General features: G+C 44.9%; 1 protein-coding gene and 2 long non-coding RNA genes across 4 annotated transcripts in view; 1 reads left to right on the forward strand and 2 right to left on the reverse strand.

The window, feature by feature from the left end:
- The window catches only part of LOC308465216, a 28394-nt gene extending 11285 nt beyond the window's left edge, over positions 1-17109 (reverse strand). The window contains exon 1 of the long non-coding RNA XR_013980361.1: positions 16681-17109. This is a non-coding gene — a long non-coding RNA (uncharacterized lncRNA). The remainder of the gene's footprint in view (positions 1-16680) is intronic.
- Positions 608-15255, forward strand: LOC308465194. Its single transcript, XR_013980339.1, has 3 exons — positions 608-1087; positions 5135-6495; positions 15020-15255. It is a non-coding gene; the product is annotated as an uncharacterized lncRNA (long non-coding RNA).
- Positions 17110-18744: 1635 nt separating the features above from the next.
- Positions 18745-25804, reverse strand: POLR2G (RNA polymerase II subunit G). Of its 2 annotated transcripts, none has more exons than XM_080984890.1 (8): positions 25647-25804; positions 23059-23168; positions 21592-21751; positions 20394-20444; positions 20158-20223; positions 19869-19940; positions 19384-19417; positions 18745-18928 (listed from the first exon to the last, which is right to left on the reverse strand). In XM_080984890.1, the coding sequence occupies exons 1-8, from the start codon at positions 25656-25658 to the stop codon at positions 18915-18917; spliced, it is 519 nt and encodes a 172-aa protein (XP_080841016.1). In that variant the 5' UTR covers positions 25659-25804; the 3' UTR covers positions 18745-18914. The 2 variants fall into 2 exon arrangements, with proteins under 2 accessions (XP_080841016.1, XP_080841015.1); XM_080984889.1 differs by lacking the exon at positions 25647-25804 and adding an exon at positions 25527-25556.
- Between the last annotated feature and the right edge of the window lie 400 nt (positions 25805-26204).

Raw genomic sequence — 26204 nt, forward strand, 5'->3', positions numbered from 1 at the left:
AAATGAACATAGTGGTGAAGATGAGAAAGAAAAGTGCTTTGTATTGGGATAAAATTCTGGCCGAACTGCATACATAAAGGGGTTTATTAGGAGCGACTGGCAATAAGGTGCTGGTGAATGTTCTTCCTAAAGTAAAAAGAACAGTGACACCCCGTGGCCTCTTGGGGTTATTCCACGTGGACCGTTTACAAGAACAGCAACATGGGAAAAGTTGAAAACTCAAAACGGAAGCTGGGTTTCCGGTGAGTCAATCACGACCGGACTCGTTAGAACAACTGCCTTTAAAAAGTGAAAACTGAAGGATTTCTTCAATTGTGTGGAAACTGACGGATTTTTTCAACGGAGACCGTACTGGATAGAAAACCCCACTCTCACCCGAACCCTAAACTTAGCCCTAGTCCTAACTGTATTCCTAACTGTAAAGTTAAAATTGAATCTCACTCTAAACCTAACCCTAAACCTACATGCATTAGGAAATCCTAATGGCAGACTTCAGCATTCCCTTTGAGAACGGAAAAACAGCCCAAGGAAGCCAGGAAGATAAGCTCTGCAGGTTTCGGACGCAATTAAACAAGCAAAGGTAGGAAAATCACCAGGACCCCGTGGCCTAACAGCAAAAAATTATATACTTTATTGAAGTAAAATTACATGAAAATGATTTGCTGGTGGTACTTACTTAAGTAACATAAGATAAGATAAAATGAATAATAAAATAAAACAAATAAAATGAATATAATAAAACTTTTGTTGATAAATCTATTGCTAAAAGCTTAAAGGCTGAATGAACACATGAAAAACAGCTGCTGTTGTTTTTAAAGGCTTTGTTTCACCCTTAAAACACACACATACACTTTTCTAAAACAAGTTCTACATTATTCTATGGAACAGGTCATTTTAGCTTATTTATTTGAGGGAGGCAGAGGAATTGGCACACGAAGACACAGAAATTAGGACCAGCGCCTCCTCTTCTAAACAGCATTTCTTTTGTCCAAATAATTCTATTGGTTTTCATGTAAATGCCAGAACAAGGACTGTTTTCTGAAGCAGCGCTACAGTGACACCCAGTGGCCTCTTGGGGTTATTCCACGTGGACCATTTACAAGAACAAGGACCATTTACAAGAAGAGCGACATGAGAAAACTTGAAAACGCGAAACGGAAGCTGGGTTTCCGGTGAGTCAGCCACGACCGGACTCGTTAGAACAACTGCCTTTAAAAAGTGAAAACTGAAGCATTTCTTCAACGGAGACCGTACTCGATAGAAAAGCCGCGTTTACAGATAAAACCAAAGGATTTATTCGAGATGCAGACAGTAACACCAGATTGTGCCTCCGTCATTTTGGTCAGCAGCTCTTGTACTTGTCTCTGATCCATCCTCTTTGACCCGCAATATTATTGTTTTATGTTGCTCTGATGTTCTCTCTTATTATAATAATATCTGATACAGCACATAATGGGATCCCAGCAGAATCTTGCAATGGGAAGTCGGAGGGTGCCTGGCTGCTAGGAACAAGGGGAGGCAAGGTCTCCCTCCCAGATGCCAGCACCCCAACCCCTACCCCACCCTCTCACCCCACCCCACCCTCTCACCCCAACACCAACCCCCATCCTAATCCTAATCCTAATCCTAACCCTCACCCTCACCCTCTCCCTAAATTTAGCCCTAGCCCTAACTGTAATCCTAACTTTAAAGTTAAACTTGAATCTAACTCTAAACCTAAACCTTTTTTCAAAAAAAAAAATATTTTTATTAAACAATTTCAACATACCAAATTATCAATCCATTTAATCACATACATTATTTCTCTCCCATTTTCCCCCACCCCCCTTCAATCCTCCCCCCCCCGGACTTCCCTCAGCTCCTCTCTCTGATTTCTCTGCACATGTTATTCTCTGCATGTTAAAAATTGTACATATCATTGGCTTATCTCTCATATCTTCTACTAATAAATTTGTGGATGTTTGTTCAAAACCTGTCAAGGAGTCCAATTCATTTTGTGGGTTTTTTTTAGTTTGTAAAAAGTTCCCATTCTTCCTTGAAGTAACAGTTGTCCTTATCATGTAGTTTGTATGTCAATTTAGACAACTCTGCATAGCTCTTCCATTTTTCTTGCCACGGTTCTTTCGTTGGGATTTCCTCATTCTTCCATCCTTCAGCAAATCTCTATATCTAGACCAATTCCCCTTTTTGCCAAGCGGTTTGAGTAACGAAGCTTCAGTTGGAGACAACCACCAGGGTGTTTTTTCTTCTATTAGATCCTTCTATCTCTCCCACACTCTCATTAGTGATGTCCTGCGTATATGATTGTAAAATCCTTTGTGCACTTCCCCTTTCCCGTACCATAAGTATGCATGCCATCCAAATCTGGTATCGTGACCGTCCAAATCTAATGCTTCTTCCTTTTCCAGTTTTATCCAGTCCCTAATCCACACTAATCTAACTCTATACTTAAACCTAGCCCTAAACCTACACACATTCTAAGGCAAGGAAATCCTAATGGCAGACTTCAGCATTCCCTTTGAGAACAGAAAAACGGAGAATTATCAGACAGGTTGATGGAAGTCTAAATGAAAATAGGACAGGTGATGAGAATTTGATGTTTTATTGTGTATTTATGTTTATTGGAAAATTAATAAAAAATAAATAAAAAAAGAGAACAGAAAAACAGCCCAAGGAAGCCAAGAAGATAAGCTCTGCAGGTTTGGGACGCAATTAAACAAGCAAAGGTAGGAAAATCACCAGGACCCCGTGGCCTAACAGCAGAATATTATAAAAATTAAAGGAGTTTGAAGAAGTTAGAGAAAAGGTCACAGACTGGTTTCAATATTTTCAGCTAAATGAAACTTTTAAAAGTGACAAAAAGAAAGGATTTAGTCATGAAGCATCAAGATTTCAAAGAGAGATATGAGAAGATAATACTAAATTATTGTCAAAAATGTATAATCTGCTCCTGGAATGGGACACCAAAGAGGAACAGGTCAAATCTGTTATGATAAAATAGGCAAAAGATGTGGGACACAATATCAGCCTGCCGGGGCCCGCTCTGAAACTCAGGTGAAAGTGGGGGCACAAAAAAATCTCTCCCTCCCACAACCACCTGGCAAACCCCATTACAAATGACAGACTGGGAAAGGCTTTGGAAGACAGATGTGAAATTTACAGCATGTACTTTATTGAAATAATATTTCATGAAAATGATGTGTCGTGGTACTTAACCCCGATTAAATTAGCAAAAATGTACAGAACAAGAACTAATAATTGTTGGAAATGTAAAGAAACAGAAGGTACTTTTTATCGTATGTGGCAGTCATCCGGGTGCTGCGAGGCCTCTGTGCGACGCATGGGTGTCCTGATCTCCTCGTCTCCGACAATGGACTGCAGTTCACCTCAGGCACTTTTGAGCAATACCTTTTGGGACTGGGCATCCGCCATGCCCTCACGGCACCATTTCATCCATCCAGCAATGGGCAAGCGGAGAGAATGGTGCGCTCGGCAAAAGAGGCACTGGCGCGCCTGGACCAGGGAGACTGGCATGAGCGGGTTGCTGAATACTTGTTCGTGCAACACATCACCCCTCATGCGGCCACAGGGCAGAGTCCTGCCGAACTGCTTATGGGCCACTGCCTCAGGTCTCTGCTCGACCGGCTGCACCCGGACTTTGCCGTGGCCGAACCCCCAGGCTGTGCCAACACGCCACGGTCATTTGTTTCAGGAAACCAGGTCTTTGCCCGGAACTTTGTGGGGGACATTCCTTGGGTGCCAGCCACAGTAGTGGGAGTCACTGGACCTCGCTCATACCAGGTGGCACTCGAAGACGGATGTTTGTGGCGCCGGCACATAGACCAGCTTAGGCGCAGGGTTGGGGACTTGGACACGACCGCAGTGCCCCCAACTGCGCTCATGGCTCCGGAACAGACGCTTACAGATGGCGAGGCTCCACCTACACCTCTCTCACAAACTGCAGGCGTGGAGCTGAACCAAGCCACTTCAGAGGGTCTGCCGGACTTCCCACAGAATCAGACCACTGCCGTGCCTGACATTCCGCCAACTCCACTTGCGGATGTTCCACCCACAGCAGCGGATCCAGGGGACTTGGTTTCAATGCCACCTAGGGTCGCGCCACAGCCTCAGCAAGAATCGGGCAGCCCGCCGGACCTGGATACCACTCCCCGGAAGTCTGGCAGTTTCCAAGCGCCCAACTTATTTAAAGGACTATGTTGCTGGACTTTTTTTTTTGGATTTGATATCCCGCCTTTCACTCCCTTTAAGGAGTCTCAAAGCGGCTAACATTCTCCTTTCCCTTCCTCCCCCACAACAAACACCCTGTGAGGTGAGTGGGGCTGAGAGACTTCAAAGAAGTGTGACTGGCCCAAGGTCACCCAGCAGCTGCATGTGGAGGAGCGGAGACACGAAAATGAGCTGCCATAGGTGCTACAGGGTGGAGGAAATTGTGTCCCAGGCTTTTTAGGCAGATATACCCGTGTACTATCTGCAACCAAAGAGGTGCATGAATTGCCAGGTGTTCATCCCCCCCCCCAGCCCAGCTCTCCTTCCCCACTACGGAGCTTGTGGTGTGGGCAGATAGTCTGCCCAACTCATGACCTTTCCACCCCCCACATCGGCCTGGGGTTGCAGGGTCTCCAGGAATGGCGCTGCTTTTTCCTCTGGGGGGAAATATTGCTGGCACCAAAAGACAGATGGAAGCACCTGAAACCTGACACCAAGTGAGGTTTAGAGGCCATGGTGTTGGGAAGTCCCAGAAAATGTCCCTCCCCAACCACAGACCCAGTGTTTGTGCATTTGAGAGGGAAGTGTGCGTGGAAATGAACATAGTGGTGAAAATGAGAAACAAAAGTGCTATTGGGATAAAATTCTGGCCGAACTGCATACATAAAGGGGTTTCTTAGGAGCGGCTGGCAATCAAGTGCTGGTGAATGTTCTTCCTATAGTAAAAAGAACAGTGACACCCAGTGGCCTCTTGGGGTTATTCCACGCGGACCGTTTACAAGAACAGGGAGGCAGAGGAATTGGCACACGAAGCCACAGAAATCAGGACCAGCACCTCCGCTTCGAAACAGCATTTATTTTGTCCAAATAATGCTATTGCTTTTCATGTAAATGCCAGAACAGGAAGAAGGACTATTTACAAGAACAGCGACATGAGAAAAGTTGAAAACTCAAAATGGAAGCTGGGTTTCCGGTGAGTCAACGACGATGTACTCGTTACAACAACAGCCTTTAAAAATTGAAAACTGAAGGATTTCTTCAACAGAGACCGTACTCGATAGAAAAGCCACGTTTACAGTGAAAACCGAAGGATTTATTCAAGACGCAGACAGTAACACCAGATTGTGCCTCCGTCATTTTGACCCGCAATGTTAAATAAAATGAATATAATAAAACTTTTGTTGATTAATCTATTGCTAAAAGCTTAAAGAAAACATGAAAAATAGCTGCTGTTGTTTTTATAGGTTTTGTTTCACCAATAAAACACACACTTACAATTTTCAAAAACAAGTTATACATTATTCTATGAAACAGGTCATTTTAGTTTATTTGGGGGGGGGAGGCAGGGGAATTGGCCCAGGAAGCCACAGAAATTAAGACCAGCACCTCCTCTTCTAAACAGCATTTCTTGTCCAAATAATTCTATTGGTTTTCATGTAAATGCAAGAACAACAAGGATTGTTTTCTGAAGCAGCGCTACAGTGACCCCGGTGGCCTCTTGGGGTTATTCCACGTGGACCATTTACAAGAACAGCAACATGGGGAAAGTTGAAAACTCAAAGAGTGTTGAATATAATGCCAGGGGATTTCACGGCTGGCAACCAATGCACCCCTTTGGTTAGTACATGCACAGGCGAGTCTAAGAAGCCTGGGCCGCCCATTTTCACAGCCCTCTAGCAGCTACGGTGGCTCTTTTACCAGAAGGAATGTATTTCACATTAACTCTGGAAGTGGAGACTCAATTGTGAGCAAACTAAGCCTCCTAGAGCAAAATGTGTACATCAGGCTGAGTTGGGTCAGAATCAAGCAGACACTGCCAGAGTTAATGCTAAATACATTGTTGCTGTTGTTTAGTCGTTTAGTCGTGTCCGCCTCTTCGTGACCCCCTGGACCAGAGCACGCCAGGCACTCCTGTCTTCCACTGCCTCCCGCAGTTTGGTCAGACTCATGCTGGTAGCTTCGAGAACACTGTCCCGCCATCTTGTCCTCTGTCGTCCCCTTCTCCTTGTGCCCTCCATCTTTCCCACCATCAGGGTCTTTTCCAGGGGGTCTTCTCTTCTCATGAGGTGGTCAAAGTATTGGAGCCTCAGCTTCAGGCTAAATACATGACGTCTGGTAAATGAGCTGCCATAGCTGCTAGAGGGTGAAATAAATTGTGTCCCAGACTTTTTAGGCAGATATACCCGTGTACTATCTGCAACCAAAGAGGTGCATGAATTGCCAGGTGTTCATCCCCCCCCAGCCCAGCTCTCCTCCCCCACTACAGTGGTGCCCCGCAAGACGAACGCCTCGCAAGACGAAAAACTCGCAAGACGAAAGGTTTTTTCGTTTTCGAGTTGCTTCGCAAGACGAATGTCCCTATGGGCTTGCTTCGCAAGACGAAAACGTCTTGCAAGTTTGTTTCCTTTTTCGTAAAACCGTTAAATCCCAGGGTGCATTGCTGGAAGAGGTGCAGTTGCGACTTGACCTCGAGGAGCAACACATTGCACGCGGTGTGGTGGCCTTTCTGAGCTTTTTAAAGAGTTTGCTGGATTTTTGAAGCTTTTCCAAAACTTCTTCTGCAGCTGTTTGGTAAGTTAAACTTTTGAAACTTTTTTTGGGTTTTTTGGATTTTGGGTTGGGGTGTTTGGAATTCAAGGACTTGGTGTTGGGGAGGGGTTTGCAAGAATCTGGGAGCTTGTGTGGTTTTTTTCTGCATTTTTATGATTTTCTGTGACCATTGGGCCATGTTTATTTTTTAAAAAAAAAAAAATCTGGCTTTGAATTTTTGAATTTCTGTGTGCTGGGTGGATGGGGGAACAGCTGGGGGGGTTTGCAAGAATCTGGGAGCTTGTGTGTCTTTTTTCTGCATTTTTATGATTTTCTGTGACCATTGGGCCATGTTTATTTTTTAAAAAAAAAAAATCTGGGTTTTGAATTTCTGAATTTCTGTGTGCTGGGTGGCTGGGGGAACAGCTGGGGAGGGGTTTGCAAGAATCTGGGAGCTTGTGTGTCTTTTTTCTGCATTTTTATGATTTTCTGTGACCATTGGGCCATGTTTATTTAAAAAAAAAAAATCTGGGTTTTGAATTTCTGAATTTCTGTGTGCTGGGTGGCTGGGGGAACAGCTGGGGAGGGGTTTGCAAGAATCTGGGAGCTTGTGTGGTTTTTTTTTGAATTTTTATGGTTTTCTGTGACCATTGGGCCATGTTGTTGTTTTTTGAAAAAAAATTCTGGGTTTTGAATTTCTGTGTGCTGGGTGGCTGGGGGAACAGCTGGGGAGGGGTTTGCAAGAATCTGGGAGCTTGTGTGGTTTTTTTTGAATTTTTATGGTTTTCTGTGACCATTGGGCCATGTTTTTTTTTGAAAAAAATTTCTGGGTTTTAAATTTCTGTGTGCTGGGTGGCTGGGGGAACAGCTGGGGAGGGGTTTGCAGGAATCTGGGAGCTTGTGTGCTTTTTTTTGAATTTTTATGGTTTTCTGTAACCATTGGGCCATGTTGTTGTTTTTTGAAAAAATTTCTGGGTTTTGAATTTCTGTGTGCTGGGTGGCTGGGGGAACAGTTGAGGAGGGGTTTGCAACAGTTGGGGAGGGGTTTGCAACAGTTGGGGAGGGGCTGGGGGAACAGTTGAGGTTTTTGAAGACTTTGGTGATTTTTAAAGCTTTCCCAAAACTTCTTTTGCAGCCATTTGAGGATTTTGAAGACTTTGGTGATTTGCAGCCATTTCGTAAGTTAAACTTTTAAAACTTTTTTGGGGGTTTTTGGATTTTGGGTTGGGTGTTTGGAATTCAAGGACTTGGTTCTGGGTTTGAATTGCTGATTTTTTTTTTCTTTTTCTGAGTTTACAAAGGTAACAGCTGTGCTGCCATGGGACCCAAGAAGACTGCTGCTGCTGCGGAGGCCGGCGAGAGGAAGAAGGAGAAGGTGACGCTGGAGATGAAGAAGGAGATCATCCGGAAGCACGACGGTGGAATGCGTGTGACGGACCTCGCCAGGGAGTACGGCAGGAACCCATCGACCATCGGGACCATCCTGAAGATGAGGGAGAAGATCCTTGCGACTGATGCAGCCAAGGGAGTCACCAGGATCGTGAAGAACCGCCCAGCTGTTCTGGAGGAGGTCGAGAAGTTGCTGCTCATCTGGTTAGAAGAGAAGCAGCGTGCAGGGGACACAGTGACTGAGGCCGTCATTTGTGAGAAGGCCAAGGCCTTGCACGCAGACCTCATCTGGGAACAGCCAGGAACCTCGGCCGAGCCAGAAGTCTTCAAGGCAAGCAGAGGCTGGTTTTTTGTTTTTTTTAAAGTAATGTTTATTGGTGTTTACAATAAGAATAAATATAACAGACAATATAGCAAATATCTTAACATAGTTTCACATTTTTTTTTTTGGACTTCCTCACATCTCCCGCTCCCACTTTCATCGTTATAACTTTTTAGCAGCAATTTGTTATCTTATTTACATTCTTATATCCCTTCTATATTTCATAGTCTTCTAATTCTCAAAAAGAGTTATATTTTCTCAATCTCACTTATTTTCTTAAATCGTCTAAGTTAGTGGTGCTCAATTATTTATGATCTAGCATCCTGCTTAGCATTCACTCAAGTTACAATGTTTTTGTAAATAGTTCTTAAATTTCTTCCAATCCTCCTCCATCCTCTCTTCTCCCAGGTCACGGATTCTGCCAGTCATCTCAGCTAGTTCCATATAGTCTATCAGTTGCATCTGCCATTCTTCCAGTGTGGGTAGATCTTGAGTTTTCCAGTACTTTGCGAGAAGTATCCTTGCTGCTGTTGTTGCATACATAAAAAATGTCCAGTCCTTCTTTACCACCCCTTGACCGACAATACCCAAAAGAAAGGCCTCTGGTTTCTTAGTGAAGGTATACTTAAATACCTTTTTCAGTTCATTATAAATCATTTCCCAGAACGCCTTCACTTTAGGGCAAGTCCACCAGAGGTGGAAGAATGTTCCTTCACTCTCTTTACATTTCCAACACTTATTATCAGACAGGTGGTAAATTTTTGCAAGTTTGACTGGGGTCATATACCATCTATATATCATTTTCATTACATTTTCTTTCAAAGCATTGCATGCAGTAAATTTCAGTCCAGTATTCCACAACCTTTCCCAGTCCTCAAACATAATATTATACCCAATGTCCTGTGCCCACCTTATCATAGCCGATTTGACCATTTCATCTTGTGTATTCCATTTTAACAGCAAGTTATACATCCTTGAAAGTACCTTAGTCTTTGGTTCTAGCAATTCTGTTTCTAGTTTCGATTTCTCCACCTGGAACCCTAGTTTCTTGTCATTTTTAAAAACTTCTTTAATCTGAGCGTAATGTAACCAGTCTCGCACTTTATCCTTCATTTTCTCCAAACTCTGCAATTTCCAATTGTCACCATCTTTTTCTAGTATTTCCCAATATTTAGGCCATTTAGCCTCCATATTGGGTCTTTTTCGGGCCTTAGCTTCCAAAGGTGAAAGCCACCTTGGAGTTTTATTTTCCAGCAAGTCTTTATATTTTGTCCAGACATTAAACAGTGATTTTCTGACAATATGGTTCTTAAAGGCCTTATTTGCTTTAACCTTGTCATACCATAAGTATGCATGCCATCCAAAAGCATTGTTAAACCCTTCCAAATCCAACACGTCAGTGTCTTCAAGAAGTAGCCAGTCTTTTAGCCAGCAGAACGCTGCGGCCTCATAATACAACTTTAGATCTGGCAGGGCAAAGCCCCTCTTTCTTTCGCATCAGTTAGTATCTTAAACTTAATTCTGGGCTTTTTGCCCTGCCAGACAAACTTAGAAATATCTCTCTGCCACTTCTGAAAGCACTCCGTCTTGTCCAAAACCTGAAGTGTTTGAAACAAAAACAACATCTTTGGCAATACTTTCATCTTGATAGCAGCAATTCGGCCTAACAAAGAAAGTTTCAATTTTGACCAACTATCTAAGTCTCTCTTAATTTCTGCCCAACATTTTTCATAATTATCCTTAAATAGACTTAGATTTTTTGCTGTTATGTTTACCCCTAGGTATTTTACTTTTTTAACCACATTAAGTTCTGTCTCTTTCTGAAACCGTTCTGACTCTGTATCTGTCAAATTTTTCCCCAAAACCTTAGTTTTCTGTTTATTCAGTTTAAATCCAGCCACCCGACCAAAATCATTAATCAGTTGTAATACTCTTTTCGTACTAGACTCTGGCTCCTGCAGGGTCAAAACCAGGTCATCTGCAAAAGCTTTTAATTTATATTGTTTCTGTCCGACCTGAATTCCTTCCACCAACCGGTCCCCTCTGATCATATTCAATAGCACTTCCAGAACCGAAATGAATAACAAAGGGGAGATAGGGCAACCTTGTCGTGTTCCTTTTCCAATTTTAAACTCTTCTGTAACCACATTATTAACTATCAGTTTAGCTTTCTGCTCTGAATATATTGCCTCAATCCCATTCTCAAAACCCCGTCCCACTCCCATTTCTTTTAAGTTTCCCATCATAAATTTCCAGGAGATGTTGTCAAAGGCCTTCTCCGCATCTATAAAAATTAAAACTGCTTTTGTGTTTATATCTGTTTGCAAAAGTTCCAAAATGTCAATAATGTTCCTTGTATTAGCAAACAAATGTCTACCTGGGAGAAAGCCTGCCTGGTCCTTATGGATTACTTCATTTAAAACTTTTTTAAGTCTACTTGCCAAAATGTCTGCAAATATTTTGTAATCCACATTTAAAAGAGAGATGGGACGATAGTTCTTAAGTTGTGTCTTTTCAGCTTCCGTCTTTGGTATTAATGTGATAAACGCTTCCTTCCACGACTCCGGTGCCCTCTTCCCCTCCAAAATTTCATTGCTGACCTCCATCAAAGGTTGTATCAAGTAGTCTTTTAATGCCTTATAGTACTTGGAGGTCAGCCCATCTGGCCCTGGAGATTTGCCCAGTTGCATGTTTTGAATGGCTTGTTCAATCTCTTGTCGTGTTATTTTGCAATTCAGGATTGTCCTATTTTCTTGTGACAATTTTGATAGTCCATTTTTTGCCAAAAATTGTTTAATCTCAGCTTCGTCTTGCGGCCCTTGGGTGTATAGTTTTTTTAAGTATCTCTGGAAACACTTTCTAATGTCCACAGGATTCTGAATGTTTTTTCCTTCAATCTCTAAATTTGTAACCGTATTTAATCTTTGTCTTCTCTTCAACTGCCAAGCTAGCAGTTTTCCACATTTATTCGCCGACTCAAACGTTTTTTGTTTCATTAATTTAACCTTCCATTCTATTTCCTGATTTATCAGTTTAGAATATTGTGTTTGATAAAGTTTAATTTCTCTCAGAGTTGGCTGTGACTTCGGGTTTAATCTTAACTTCTTCTCTAATTCTTTTATTTTATCCAGGATCTTGTCTTTTTTCTCATTTTGTGTCCTTTTCTTTACGGCATTCTGTTGTATCAAGAATCCCCTCATTACAGCTTTACTTGCGTCCCAGACGATTCTTTTTTCCACCGTAGTATTCATGTTTATCTCAAAATAGTCCTTTAAAACTTTTTGGGCCTTCTTGGTAATTTCCTGATCTCTAAACAAATTGTCATTCATCTTCCATCTAAAAGAGCCGGTTGGTAGTAGTATCATATCCATCTTTACTGCATTATGGTCGGAACAGGTCTTTGGGCAGATTTCCACTTTTCTGGCCTTAGGTGCCAGGCCTCTAGATATCCATATTTGGTCGATTCTTGTCCAGGTCAGTTGGGCCTCAGAAAAGAATGTTCCCTCTCTTCCTAGTGGGTTCTTTGTCCTCCAAATGTCAATCAAGTCCATATTGTCTGTCATTTAAAAAAAAGTTTTAGGTAGTCTGCCGTCTTTTGTAACATTTTGACTTTGTGACTTGTCCATGTTAGTTGATACGACCCCATTCATGTCTCCCATCATTATGATGTTGTTGTAGTCCAGATAATCCAGCATAGTCTCATGCAGCTTCTTGTAGAATTCCGATTTCCCTTCGTTAGGTGCATAAATTCCTAATATCAAAAGTTTCTCTCCTTGGTGTTGTATCTCAATTGCCAAAATTCTTCCATGTTCATCTTTAAATAAGAATTTGGGTGACAGGCTCTCTTTCGCATATATCACCACACCTCTCTTCTTCACTTTGTCCGAAGATATAAATTCCTGGCCCAATCTTTTATTTATTAACACTTTTCTGTGGAGCCTTGTCACATGTGTTTCCTGTAGGCAAATAATGTCCAATTGTTCTTTTTTTAATATGTGAAATATTTTCTTCCTTTTTTCCGGAATGTTACAGCCATTTATATTCCAGCTCAACAGTTGCAGAGACATCCTTAATTGATCTGATTATTTTTCAAGGGGTGGTATCTTGTTCACAGGATCTTCAGGTTCCACAGGTGCCGGTACTGCCGTTGCTCCAGGCCCGGAAGGTAGTTCAATTCCTTTTTGAAGGTCCTCTCCGTATGTAGACAAAAATTTGTCTCTCTCTTCCGGTGTTCTAATTTTGACCTTTTTCCCTCTAAAGGTAAAGGATATTCCTTGGGGGAATTCCCACCTAAAAGCAATTGCGTTGCTCCTTAATAGTTTGGCAAGTTCAGAATAGGCGGCTCTAAGGTCCAACAGTTGTCTAGGAATATCTTTGTAAATTTCGATTCTTCTGTCCAAAATGTCCAGTGACTTTCCGTAGTGTAGGCCCAAAATCTTGTCCCTTTCCTCCTTTGATCTCAATGTTATCAGGCAGTCTCTGGGCCTCTCCTTTTTTATAAATCTTCCAAGCCTGAAAGCTGACACAATTTTAAAATCCTTTTCCTCTAAATTCCAAAACTTGGAGAATTCTTTGGTTAAAAACTCAGCTAGGTTTCCTTCTGCTTCTTGTAGCGACCTAATCCTTAAATTATTCTCACGATTTCGCAGTTCTATCATAGAAAGATAAATCTGATGTTCCCCTACTTGTTTGGTGAGTGGTCTTACCTCTTGTTCTAAGTTTTCTAATTTTTGTCTGGTATCCTCAGCCAATTTCCGATTTTCTGCTGTGGCCTCCGTCAACTGTCCAATTGCCTGTGTGTTCTGTGCCACTTGTCCAGTTAATTTATTTAGGCATTCTGTATTTTGGTCAATCTTAGCTGTTTGCTCATCTGCTTTCTTGTCCAAAGCTTCCAATTTTTCAAAAATTTTCTCTAAAATAGAAGCAGATGCTCCTGAGGCCATATCTTCCAATTGTAACTGCTCTGGTTTGACCGGTTCAAGGCAAGATCCGGAATCCACAGCGTGGTCAGGCATGGAGAGGCTGCCAGTTCTGATGTTCCTGCGGCTGAAGACTTTGCCTTGGAGTTCCTGGAGGTTGTGAAGACGGAGGGCTACGTTCCACAGCAGGTCTTCAACTGCGACGAGACCGGGCTGTTTTGGAAGAGGATGCCCAAAAGGACTTTCCTCACACAGGAGGAGGCCAAGTTGCCTGGCCACAAGCCCATGAAGGACCGTCTGACCCTGCTCTTCTGTGCCAACGCAAGCGGCGACCTGAAGATCAAGCCCCTGCTGGTGTACCACTCGGAGAACCCACGGGCCTTCAAGAAACACAAGGTCGACAAGGAGCGGCTGAGTGTCATGTGGCGATCCAACAGCAAGGCTTGGGTCACACGTGTGCTGTTTGTGGACTGGGTCAATCTTGCCTTTGGCCCTGCTGTCAAACAGTACCTGCTGGACAACGACCTGCCGCTGAAGGCTTTGCTTCTGATGGACAATGCTCCTGCTCATCCTAAAGGCCTTGAGGTGGACTTGTTGGAGTTCAGCTTCATCAACATCATGTTCCTGCCGCCTAACACCACGCCACTGCTCCAGCCGATGGATCAGCAGGTCATCGCCAATTTCAAGAAACTCTACACCAAGGAGCTTTTCAGGCGATGCTTCGAGGTGACTGATTGCACCACCATCACCCTGCGGGAATTCTGGAAGGACCACTTCGACATCGTCACCTGCTTGAAGATGATCACCACGGCCTGGAAGGGGATCAGCCAGAGAAATTTGAATTGCGCTTGGCGCAGCCTGTGGCCGGACTGTGTGGCACCAAGTGACTCTGATGCACCAGAGTCGACAGTGGTGCAGGACATTGTTGCCTTGGGGAGGACCATGGGCCTGGAGGTCACAGAGGAGGACGTCTGCGAGCTGGTGGAGGAGCACGACCACGAGCTGACCACCCAGGAGCTGGTTGAACTGCAGTCAGAGGTTGCGCAGGAGCAGGCCTCGCTGGAAGAGGAGGAAGCAACTGAGGAACGGCTGTCCTCCAAAGAACTGAGGGACATTTGCCAGAAGTGGAAGGAGGTGCAGGCTTTTGCAGAGCGGCACCACCCTGACAAGCACGTGGCACATGACCAAGCGAACATTTTTGATACGACGGTCATGTTGCCTCTCAGGGAGCTGCTGAAAAGGCGGATGAAGCAGCAGACCATGGACAGGTTCCTCAGCAAGAAGCAAAGAGTGGAAGAGGAACCTTCTTCGAGTGGTCCCCCAGAGTCTTAGAAAATGTAATGTACCCTTTTTTGATTTTTAAATGTTTTTCCTGTCATGTTTAGAAACTTAATTTATTGTTCCTTCAATTTTTGATATGCTCTTTAAAGTATGTGTGACTTTAAAGAGCAGTTAATAAACTCTTGTTGTACCAAATTTGGCTTTGTTCGGACTTTTTTTGACCATAGGAACGCATTAATTGAATTTCAATGCATTCCTATGGGAAACCGTGCTTCGCAAGACGAAAAATTCGCTAGACGAAAAAACTCGCGGAACGAATTAATTTCGTCTTGCGAGGCACCACTGTACGGAGCTTGTGGTGTGGGCAGATAGTCTGCCCAACTCATGACCTTTCCACCCCCCACATCGGCCTGGGGTTGCAGGGTCTCCAGGAATGGCGCTGCTTTTTCCTCTGGGGGGAAATATTGCTGGCACCAAAAGACAGATGGAAGCACCTGAAACCTGCCACCAAGTGAGCTTTAGAGGCCATGGTGTTGGGAAGTCCCAGAAAATGTCCCTCCCAACCACAGACCCGCTTCACTAAAATGTGATGTTTTCTCTCTCCTTTCAGCACTGCAGGAACCTGGCGCTGCTCCCCTTCTGCCACCAAGGAGGCAGGAAGAATCCAGTTCAGTCCCCTTTCAAGCTGCGTTTCTCAAATGCGCACCTTCCAAAACAATTCAAAACACAGCCGCTCTAACAAATTCTCACTGGTCCGAAATGCGCCATGCAGTGTCTCCAAGCAGCCAGTGTTTGTGCATTTGAGAGGAAAGTGTGCGTGGAAATGAACATAGTGGTGAAAATGAGAAACAAAAGTGCTTTGTATTGGGATAAAATTCTGGCCGAACTGCATACATAAAGGGGTTTCTTAGGAGCGGCTGGCAATCAAGTGCTGGTGAATGTTCTTCCTATAGTAAAAATAACAGTGACACCCAGTGGCCTCTTGGGGCTATTCTACGTGGACCGTTTACAAGAACAGGGAGGCAGAGGAATTGGCACACGAAGCCACAGAAATCAGGACCAGCACCTCCGCCTCGAAACAGCATTTATTTTGTCCAAATAATGCTATTGCTTTTCATGTAAATGCCAGAACAAGGATTGTTTTCTGAAGCAGCGCTACAGTGACACCCAGTAGCCTCTTGGGGCTATTCCACGCGGACCATTTACAAGAACAATCACCATTTACAAGAACAGCAACATGGGAAAAGTTGAAAACTCAAAACGGAAGCTGGGTTTCCGGTGAGTCAATCACGACCGGACTCGTTAGAACAACTGCCTTTAAAAAGTGAAAACTGAAGGATTTTTTCAACAGAGACCGTACTCGATAGAAAAGCCACGTTTACAGTGAAAACCGAAGGATTTATTCAAGACGCAGACAGTAACACCAGATTGTGCCGCCGTCATTTTGACCCGCAATCTTAAATAAAATGAATAATAAAATAAATAAAATTAATATAATAAAACTTTTGTTGATTAATCTATTGCTAAAAGCTTAAAGAAAACATGAAAAATAGCTGCTGTTGTTTTGAAAGGGTTTGTTTCACCCTTAAAACACACTCTTACAATTTTCTAAAACAAGTTACAGTGAAAACCGAAGGATTTATTCAAGACGCAGACAATAACACCATATTGTGCCTCCGTCATTTTGGTCAGCAGCTCTTGTACTTGTTGCTGATCCATCCTCTTTGACCCGCAATGTTATTGTTTTATGTTGCTCTGATGTTCTCTCTTATTATAATAATATCTGATACAGAACATAATGGGAGTTCAGCGGAACCTTGCAATGGGAAGTCGGAGGGTGCCTGGCTGCCAGGAACAAGGAGAGGAGGCAAGGTCTCCCTCCCAGATGCCAGTACCCCAACCCCAACCCCTCTCACCCCAACCCTAACCCCCACCCTAAATTTAGCCCTAGCCATAGCCCAAAGTGTAATCCTAACTTTAAAGTTAAACTTGAATCTAACTCTAACCCTAAACCTACACGCATTCTAAGGCAAGGAAATCCTAATGGCAGACTTCAGCATTCCCTTTGAGAACAGAAAAACAGCCCAAGGAAGCCAAGAAGATAAGCTCTGCAGGTTTGGGACGCAATTAAACAAGCAAAGGTAGGAAAATCACCAGGACCCCATGGCCTAACAGCAGAATATTATAATTAAAAGAGTTTGAAGAAGTTAGAGAAAAGGTTACAGACTGGCTACAATATTTTCAGCTAAATGAAACTTTTAAAAGTGACAAAAAGAAAATATTTAGTCATGAAGCATCAAGATTTCAAAGAGATATATGAGAAGATGATACTAAATTATTGTCAAAAATGTATAATCAGCTCTTGGAATGGGACACCAAAGAGAAACAGGTCAAATCTGTTATGATAAAATGGGCAAAAGATGTGGGACACAATATCAGCCTGCCAGGAAACTCAGGTGAAAGTGGGGGCACAAAAAAATCTCTCCCTCCCACAACCACCTGGCAAAACCCATTACAAATGATGGACTGGAAAGGCTTTGGAAGACAGATCTGAAATTTACAGCATGTACTTTATTGAAATAAAATTACATGAAAATGATGTGCCAGTGGTACTTACTTAAGTAAAATAAAATAAAATAAAATAAAATAAATAATAAAATAAAATAAATAAATAAAATGAATATAATAAAACGTTAGTTGATTAATCTACTGCTAAAAGCTTAAAGGCTTAAAGAAAACATGAAAAACAGCAGCTGTTGTTTTGAAAGGGTTTGTTTCACCCTTAAAACACACTCTTACAATTTTCTAAAACAAGTTATACATTATTCTATGAAACAGGTCATTTTAGTTTATTTTGAGGGAGACAGAGGGATTGGCACAGGAAGCTACAGAAATTAGGACCAGCACCTCCTCTTCTAAACAGCATTTCTTTTGTCCAAATAATTTTATTGGTTTTCATGTAAATACCAGAACAAGGATTGTTTTCTGAAGCAGCGCTACAGTGACACCCAGTGGCCATGCGGACCCTTTACAAGAACAGGGACATGGGAAAACTGGAAAACTCAAAACGGAAGCTGGGTTTCCAGTGAGTCAATCACGACCGGACACGTTACAACAACCGCCTTTAAAAATTGAAAACTGAAGGATTTCTTCAATGGGGTGGAAACTGAAGGATTTTTTCAACAGAGACCGTACTCAATAGAAAAGCTGCATTTACAGTGAAAACCGAAGGATTTCGTCCACATGGCAAGCCCCATTACAAATGATAGATTGGAAAGCTTTTGGAAGACAGATCTGAAATTTACAGCATGTACTTTATTGAAAAAAAAATTACATGGAAATGATGTACCAGGGGTACTTAACCCCGGTTTAATTCGCAAAAATGTACAGAACAAGAACAAAAAATTGTTGGAAATGTAAAGAAACAGAAGGTACTTTTTATCGTATGATGTGGAAATGTAAGGTGGTAAAAAAACATTGGCAGGATTTTAAGAACTCTTGTAATTTTAAAGATTGTAGAAATAACTTAGGAAAAGAAATTTTGGAGTAGTAATGATGGTAAACAAAAATAAACAAATGGAGTAAATATACTAGGAAAATAGACAGGAAAAGTTATAAAACAAACTGTGCGATAAAATTAAGACAATAGGAAAAGTGCAATGAGAATGAGTGGAAGTTTCTTTCAGAAGACTTTATTAGAAAAGACAGGATGTCACAGTCAATCTCTTATTGTTAACTCTTCTTTGCTTTTTATCCTTATTTACAGTATTTCTTTCTTTTATATTTTTGTGTTTAATTTTGCTGTCATTATTTGTAAGGTGTATGTAAGATGATATTTTAAATCAATAAAGATGAATTAAAAAATAAAAAGGGAAAGACTCCCTGCTTGAAACCCTAGTGACCGGCTGCCGGTCAGTGTAGGCAGTATGGAGTTAGGTGGCCTCAATGGTCTGGCTCAGGGTGAAGCAGTTTCCTGTGTTCCTATCCTGCCCCACCCCATGTGGAAAGGATGGGAGCAAAAGGAGGTTGGAGGTGGTGGGCAGGGAAGAGGAAGGAAAAAACACGGAGGAGGCAGACTTGAACACAGAACAAGAAACCCTTTAATGAGAAGGGAGGGGGTCATATCCGCCCAGCCTTCGTCACCCAGCTGCCGACAGTCCTGGATAAGTGGCGCTCGTGTGTTGTAAATACAACTCCTAGAAGCCACAGGTCAGGATCTTCCGCACAGAGCCGAGGGACGGGTTACTTCAGCTAACAAGGCCTGTGGGGAAAAGCAGGAGGGGGAGACATCAGCCCACCGACCCCAAAGTGCGACTGCAGTGAACTCCCATTGTGGTTTGAACCTGCATGATGTCCAAAAAAAGCGCAAGTCACCCGAGGGCGTGGGTGGGCATGCGCTCAGAAACTAGCTTACCACAAAGTGAAATCCACACCCATTGCTCCACCCACTTTCGCCTCCCACCCCACCCACCGCAGGCAACGCAGCCCCCGAAAACTACCCAGAGGGAATGTGCCCCCCCCCAAGCTGAAATAGACACCCCCCCCCACTTCTGTAGTGGGAAGATAATCCCATCACACGGCCTGGCTATACTTTAACCCTTAGTGATCGTTCAAGCTCCCCCTTCCCCTTTTAAAGCCCCCCCCCCCAAATAATTCAATTATTTTTAAAATAGCAGCTTTTGGAATCCACTATGCTGGGAAAAGTCGGAAACTTACCAAGGTAATCATCCATGAGGGACCCAATAGCAAACTGCGAAATAATTTTTTAAAACATTATTCTTCATTTACTTATAACTCACACTTTCATAAAACTATACCGAGGCGGTATAGAACATATAAGAATAAAATCAACAAAGAGTATCTGTTAAAAATATCAATCAAAATGGAATACACTCTTTCCCTCCTCTTCATGCTCTCCTCACAACAGCCCTGAGAGGTAGGCGAGGCTAGGCTGAGAGGCAGTGACTGGCCCAAGGGGAGCTCCATGGCCCAGTGAGGATTTGAACCCTGGTCCCCCAGGTCCCAGTCCAGCACTCTAACCGCTACTCCACACTGCCTCTGAGCCAGGAGGGTGGTGGGTGTCTATGTGTGAACTGCTGCTGTTGTTTTGTATTATTGTTTTGTATTGTTACCTGTAAGCTGCTTTCAAAAATCGTTTGGTCGAAAAAGTCAGGGTGCAAATAAATACTCTTACAACTCACGATATCGTTTTTGTCCACACGGGTACCCACAATCTTCAGCCTGATCTCATCGTCTTGCTGGATGACAATATCCTGCGTTGGGGGGAAAAGAGACAGCGAAGGGCTGTGCTCAGTGGCTGGCTGGTGCCCACTGGGGAATGGTAGGGCAGAGGGCAGGGAGCCAGTCAGTAGGTGGCGCCAGAGCCAACAAATGCTAGTTTTGCCCCCATCCTCAACAGAGAGACTGTGGAGGAGGAAGATGGTAGGCAAAGCCACTCTCTGAACTGGTTCGAAGGAGAGGATGACTTACCTCATCTACAGTTTTGTAGCACGGAGGATTGGAGTTGGGGTCAAACTCCATTTCAGAGGGAATGGACTGCAAAGAGAATTAAGAGGGGATATGAGCAGCTGAAGGGGAGGCGAAAGGGAAGGTGGGCTGATGGTTCTGGGGTAGAGGATGGACAGCATTCTCTGACACCTTTACAGCCCTTCTGGAAGCCGCTGAGACACTGCCCCTCATCCCCCCGCCAAGCCTAGGGCACTTACATGTCGCGAAATGAAGCAAGACATGGGCCCAATTTCAGTGAAGAGTCCGACCTGGTGAGAGAACAACAAGGAACATCACTCTCAAGCAATCACCATCTTGAAAGTATGTCGGCGTTCGCACAAGGAACGGCAGGCCAGGACTTTGGGGCAGACGTCGGCAAAGTGAGTCAGAGGGACCCTCCAGTGCTTCCTCATAACAGGGCCTTAACCGGCATGGCTCCCCCCCCCAAAGAATCCTGGGAGTTGTGGTTTGTCAAGGGTGCAGAGAGTTGTTAGGCGGCCATTTTCCCCTCACAGATACAGTTCCCAGAATTCTCTGGGAATGAGGATTGATGATAATAATAATAATAATAATAATAATAATAATAATAATAATAATGTGATGGCCTGGGATTCGGACTCAGATGCTGAACCTGAGGAATCCCAGCCTGCACAGGAGTCCCCGCCTCCAGAACCAGCTGAGCCGGGGCTGGGGCATGAGCCTGAAGGGTCCTCACCTGTGCTGGATCCTCAGGTGCAGGCATCAGCTGTGTCTGCTCTGGCTCCTGAGAGGGCGGAGGACCCATTGCCTGCAGGTGCTCCACTCTCAGCCCCGTCAGGGGAAGCTGAGGTTGCCTCTGGGTCCGGTAACCCTCCAGCCTCTCCTGAGCTGCAAAGGCTCAGGGCAGAGAGGCGGAGGGAACTAAGTTCCCGCAGGAGGAGTGCTCGTCTCCAGGCCAGGAGAGGTGAGTCACCTGTGGACCGGGGCCGCCCTATGCCTCGGGGCAGATAAAAGCCAGCCAGCCCCAGTCCCAGGTTGCAGGAGCAACGTTGTTGGTAGCCTGTTCCTGCCTGCACCCTGTCCTGCTCTTCTGCCAGAGTTCCTGACCTCACCCGACTCCCTGTCTTGGACCCCGCTTCAGCTTTGACGGACAGCCTCCATACCGCACCCTCAACCTCGGACTGGACTCGGACCTCGCAACACGGTTAACCCTCGGGACCAGCACAAATTATTATTATTATTATTATCATCAATGATTGTTAAACTACTCTGGGAACTCTGTGAGGATAATAAAGGCCTCCTAAAAACTCTCAGCTCTCAGCACCTTTAACAAATTCCATTTCCCAGGAATCTGTTGGGAAAGCCACGACTGTATAAAGTGGGGCTATAGCGCTTTAAATGTATGGTGCGGATGTGGCCCAAGACATTTCACCTCACCTTGTTCACCTGAGTCACAACAGCATCCACCACTTCGCCCTTGAAAGGCCGGAAGACGATGGCCTTGTATTTGACCGGGTAAAGGACAAAGCCGCGCCCAGGCTGGATCACACCCGCCCCAATGTTGTCAATGGTAGTGACAGCGATTACAAAACCATATCTGGGTAGGAGGAGAAATAATTAACAATCATTTTATTATTTATATGCCACCCACCTGACTGGGCTTCCCCAGCCACTCTGGGCGGCTCCCAACAGAATATTAAAAATATGATAAAACATTAAAAACTTCCCAATACAGGGCTGCCTTCAGATGTCCTCTAAAAGTCAAATAGTTGTTTATTCCCTTGACATCTGATGGGAGGGCGTTCCACAGGGCGGGTGCCACTACTGAGAAGGCCCTCTGCCTGGTTCCCTGTAACTTCCATTTCTCGCAGTGAGGGAACTGCCAGAAGGCCCTCAGAGCTGGACCTCAGTGCTAAGTGATGGGGGTGGAGTAAGTAAGTTAACTTTTTCCATCCCTTTGCTTTTAGTCATCTGATTTTTTTTTTTAAGCTGTTGGTCACAGTTGCACAAGTTAATCCTGGCTCAGGCTGCTGCTATTATTATTATTAACAATAACAATAATATTTATACCCCACCTAACAGAATATTAAAAACACGATAAAAGGTCAAACATTAAAAACTTCCCTAAACGGGGTTGCCTTCATATGTCCTCTAAAAGTCAGATAGTTGTTTATTTCCTTGACGTCTGATGGGAGGGCGTTCCACAGGGCAGGCACCACTACCAAGAAGGCCCTCTCCTGGTTCCCTGCAACCTCACTTCTCGCAGTGAGGGAACCGCCAGAAGGCCCTTGGAGCTGGGCCTCAGTGTCCGGACAGAATGATGGGGGTGGAGATGCTCCTTTAGGTATACTGGGCCAAGGCCATTTAGGGTTTTAAAGATGAGCACCAACACTTTTAAATGTGCTTGGAAAAGCACTGGGAGCCTATGATGATCCTTTAGGACCAGTGTTATATGGTCCCAGTGGCCATTCCCAGTCGCTAGTCTAGCTGCCGCATTCTGGATTAGTTATAGTTTCCGAGTCACCTTCAAAGGTAGCCCCACATAGAGCGCATTGCAGAAATCCAATCCTGCTTCTCAGGGGGCAGTGGTGCAACAATGTGGGATGGGGGGGGGTCAAAGACCCATTACTATTTCTGCGGCAGAGTCCTTCTTTCCAGAACCTTACAGCTGCCAAAATGCTCGCCCACTGAGTTATGAACCTTCACCTAAAAACAAAGTAAGATATCAGTCCCCATTGTTCCACATAAAGATTTAAGCTACAGTTCCCAGGATTTTTGGAGGGAAAACCAGGGATGAAACTGGTTTAAATGTGCAGTGCTTTATGGGCGCTCATCCAGGCCATTGCTGATCTACGCCACCAAGTATCACGGGGAAAGAGGATCCCAATCTGCTCTTTCACTTACTTGCCCGTGCAGGTCCCCTCCACCTCGGTAAACAGCTTCTGTTTAACAGTGTTGAGAAGGTTGGGCCCAAAGTAACGAGGGTGCAGCAGGATTTCGTGTTCCAATGAGATCTGGAGGCAAAACAGGTGTGGAGCAGCAGAGACATTAGTGCAGGGGTCCCCAAACTAAGGCCCATGGGCAGGATAAGGCCCAAGGGACTCGTTTATCCAGCCCATGGCGACCCCCGCCGCCCGCTCTTATGCGCAAGTGTTGTGCACATGTGCAGTCGTTATTTCTGGTGCACATCCAGGTCAGAGGCCCGTGCACATGCGCACAAGCTATTTCCGGTGCTCCTCCGACCCGGAAGTGCGCCGGAAATAGCGTGTGCACACGCGAATGGGCACGCGCTCCCTTCACACGATCGGTACTGGAGACACCGGCCCAAGGCACGATACGTTTGCTGACCCCTGCATTAGTGCAAGAGCCACTAAGCAGATAGCAACATTAGATCTTATTCCCACTGCACTGTGACAGCTGGTCTACACAGCCAAAGGAAGGCAAGTGGAGGGAGAAGGCCCTGTTGCAGAATGGGGACTCATTGCAGCACCTAGTCACAAGCTTAATTCCAGAAACACATTTGGCTACTTTTTAAAAAGCACTAACTTACTACTGGGACGCGGGTGGCATTGTGGGTTAAACCACAGAGCCTAGGACTTGCCCATCAGAAGGTCGGCGGTTCGAATCCCCGCGACGGGGTGAGCTCCCGTTGCTCGGTCCCTGCTCCTGCCAACCTAGCAGTTCAAAAGCACGTCAAAGTGCAAGTAGATCAATAGGTACCACTCTGGCAGGAAGGTAAACAGCATTTCCGTGTGCTGCTCTGGTTCACCAGAAGCGGCTTAGTCATGCTGGCCACATGACCTGGAAGCTGTACGCCAGCTCCTTCGGCCAATAAAGCAAGATGAGGGCCGCAACCCTAGAGTCGGCCACGACTGGACCTAATGGTCAGGGGTCCCTTTACCTTACTACTGATTGCTTGCCTGTTATGTCCCACTTTTCATATCCCAGAGGCTCAAGGTGCTGGACATGGTTCTCCCCCTCATTTAATCCCCACAACAGCCCTGCTGCAAAGTAGGTAGAGAGACAATGGTTGGCCCAAGTTCACACGGTGAGTGTCATGGCTGAGCGAGGAGATTCGAACCCAGGTCTCCCAGGTCCAACAATTAACCACTGCACTACACTGGCTTCTCAAGGAAACTCCATCACCTGGTGGTGCCAGGGGTTGAGCATGGGAGTTTCTGCATGCAATGCTCTGAGCTGTGACCCTTCCCCAGTATTTTCAATGAGGTCTACTAACAGGCAAGCAGGTTTAGGATTGCAATAGAGAACTGCTGGTCCATCCAAAGATCTGACTCTAGCCCAGCATCCAGATGTCAACAGGGAGCCAGCCAGATGCAACTGCCGCCTGATGTGTGTCCACAGCAGCTACTTCAGATATAATGTCTGTGGGCAAGGGAGACTCCATTTGCCATCATAGTCAATGGAGTGACAGATCCGTTTCTGATGATCCAGGCTGATCTGAGAGCAAGAGTGGTGTCGTGGTTAGACTGTCAGGATCACTACCTGGGAGACCAGGGGTTAAATCCCCACTTGGCCATGGACCTCAGTGCTTCTCAACCTACGGGAATTAAATAAGATGGGGGAGAGTCACGTATGCCACCTTGTTCTGGAGGGGATAATATAATAATAATAATAATAATACCTCACCCATCTGGCTGGGTCTCCCCAGCCACTCTGGGCAGCTCCCAACATAATAATAATAATAATAATAATAATAATAATAATAAGCGATAAAACATCAAACATTAAAAACTTCTCTAAACAGGGCTGCCTTCAGATGTCTTCTAAAGGTTGTTTATTTTCTTGACAGTGAGGGAACCACCAGAAGGCCCTTGGAGCTGGACCTCAGTGTCCGGGCTGAAGGATGGGGGTGGGATATAACTGCAATAAATAAATAAAATCCTATACATTTAAAAAAAAACCCTCTAAGGCTAACTGTCACAAAACAGTGCTGGGCTGCGCTGGGGTAGTCAAGGTTCTGTTCAGGGCAGACTTGCTGAAATCCACGAACAAGACTAGGTTAGGGCCATTCATTTCAACAGGTCTACCCTGAGTAAAACTCGGCTGCATAGCACCTGATGAGGGCGGCAAGTAGCAGCGCTGCGTTTGATCTCCCTTGTCCACGATCTCGTCCTCTTCCAGCTGGGTGCCACCGAAATTTGAGAGAACTCCTCAGATTGCAACAGAAACGTAGAATCCTAGAACTGGAAAGCTGGAAAGGGACCACGGGGATCATCTAGTCCAACCCCCTGCGATGCAGGAATCTTTTGCCCAAGTGGGGCTCAAACCTACAGCCCTGGAATTAAGAGTCTCCTGCTCTCCCGACTGAGTTATTCCAAGACTACATAACGACGGGAGGGCCAGAATATCACCTTGACGTTGCACATCATTCATTTGCCCCCCGCGACCACATCTTCCACGTTCCACGTGGGGTGCCTGGGCAGCAAAGGAGCTAAAACCTCAGACTCCCCAGTAATAAAAAAAATACTCACATGGTAAAACATCCTGGTGCCCGCCTGCGCGCGCGTCCGCACCTCTCTTTTCTTTTCGAGACCGGAAGGAACGCAGAGGCACCGCGCGTTCTAAATGTTGCAAGTCAGCTTCGTCCTGATTGGCTGCGCGGCGATAGGATTCCATTGCCACCTAACGAAGCAAACAGGAAGCTGCCGGGACAGAGGAAGGGAACGTTGCTCATCTGCGCGTGCGCCTCAGCGGTCGATGCCAGTGCCTATAGTGTCATGGCGGGTGCACAGGGCTCTCCCATAGTGGGATGTGTATAGGTGTACGGGAGGGGGGGGGGCGGCGGCGGCTCTTTCCATAGACGTTTGCTAGACATTAGAACATAAGAAGGGTCTTACAGCTGGATCAGGCCAGTGGGCCAGCTAGCCTGGTATTCAGAGACATATGCTGCCTCTGACCCTGGAGGGATAACACAGCCAGTACTGTATGGTTAGGAGCCACTCACAGTCCCCATCATCTCTTGCCTTGGGTCATGTTTACTGGGGGTGATGGGAGAGCCATAGGTTCCCCATCCCTTGCTTAGGGGGTGG

This window comes from Podarcis pityusensis (assembly GCF_964106645.2).
Source record: "Podarcis pityusensis genome assembly, chromosome: 16".
Lineage (NCBI taxonomy): Eukaryota > Metazoa > Chordata > Lepidosauria > Squamata > Lacertidae > Podarcis > Podarcis pityusensis.

Excerpts from the sequence above, each read along its gene's own strand:
- POLR2G (XM_080984889.1), bottom strand. Across the intron at positions 21,752-23,058 it reads GAGGGGACCTGCACGGGCAA|ATATGGTTTTGTAATCGCTG; the intron begins GTAAGTGAAAGA and ends CCTCCTACCCAG. Across the intron at positions 20,445-21,591 it reads TTGTGACTCAGGTGAACAAG|GTCGGACTCTTCACTGAAAT; the intron begins GTGAGGTGAAAT and ends TTCTCTCACCAG.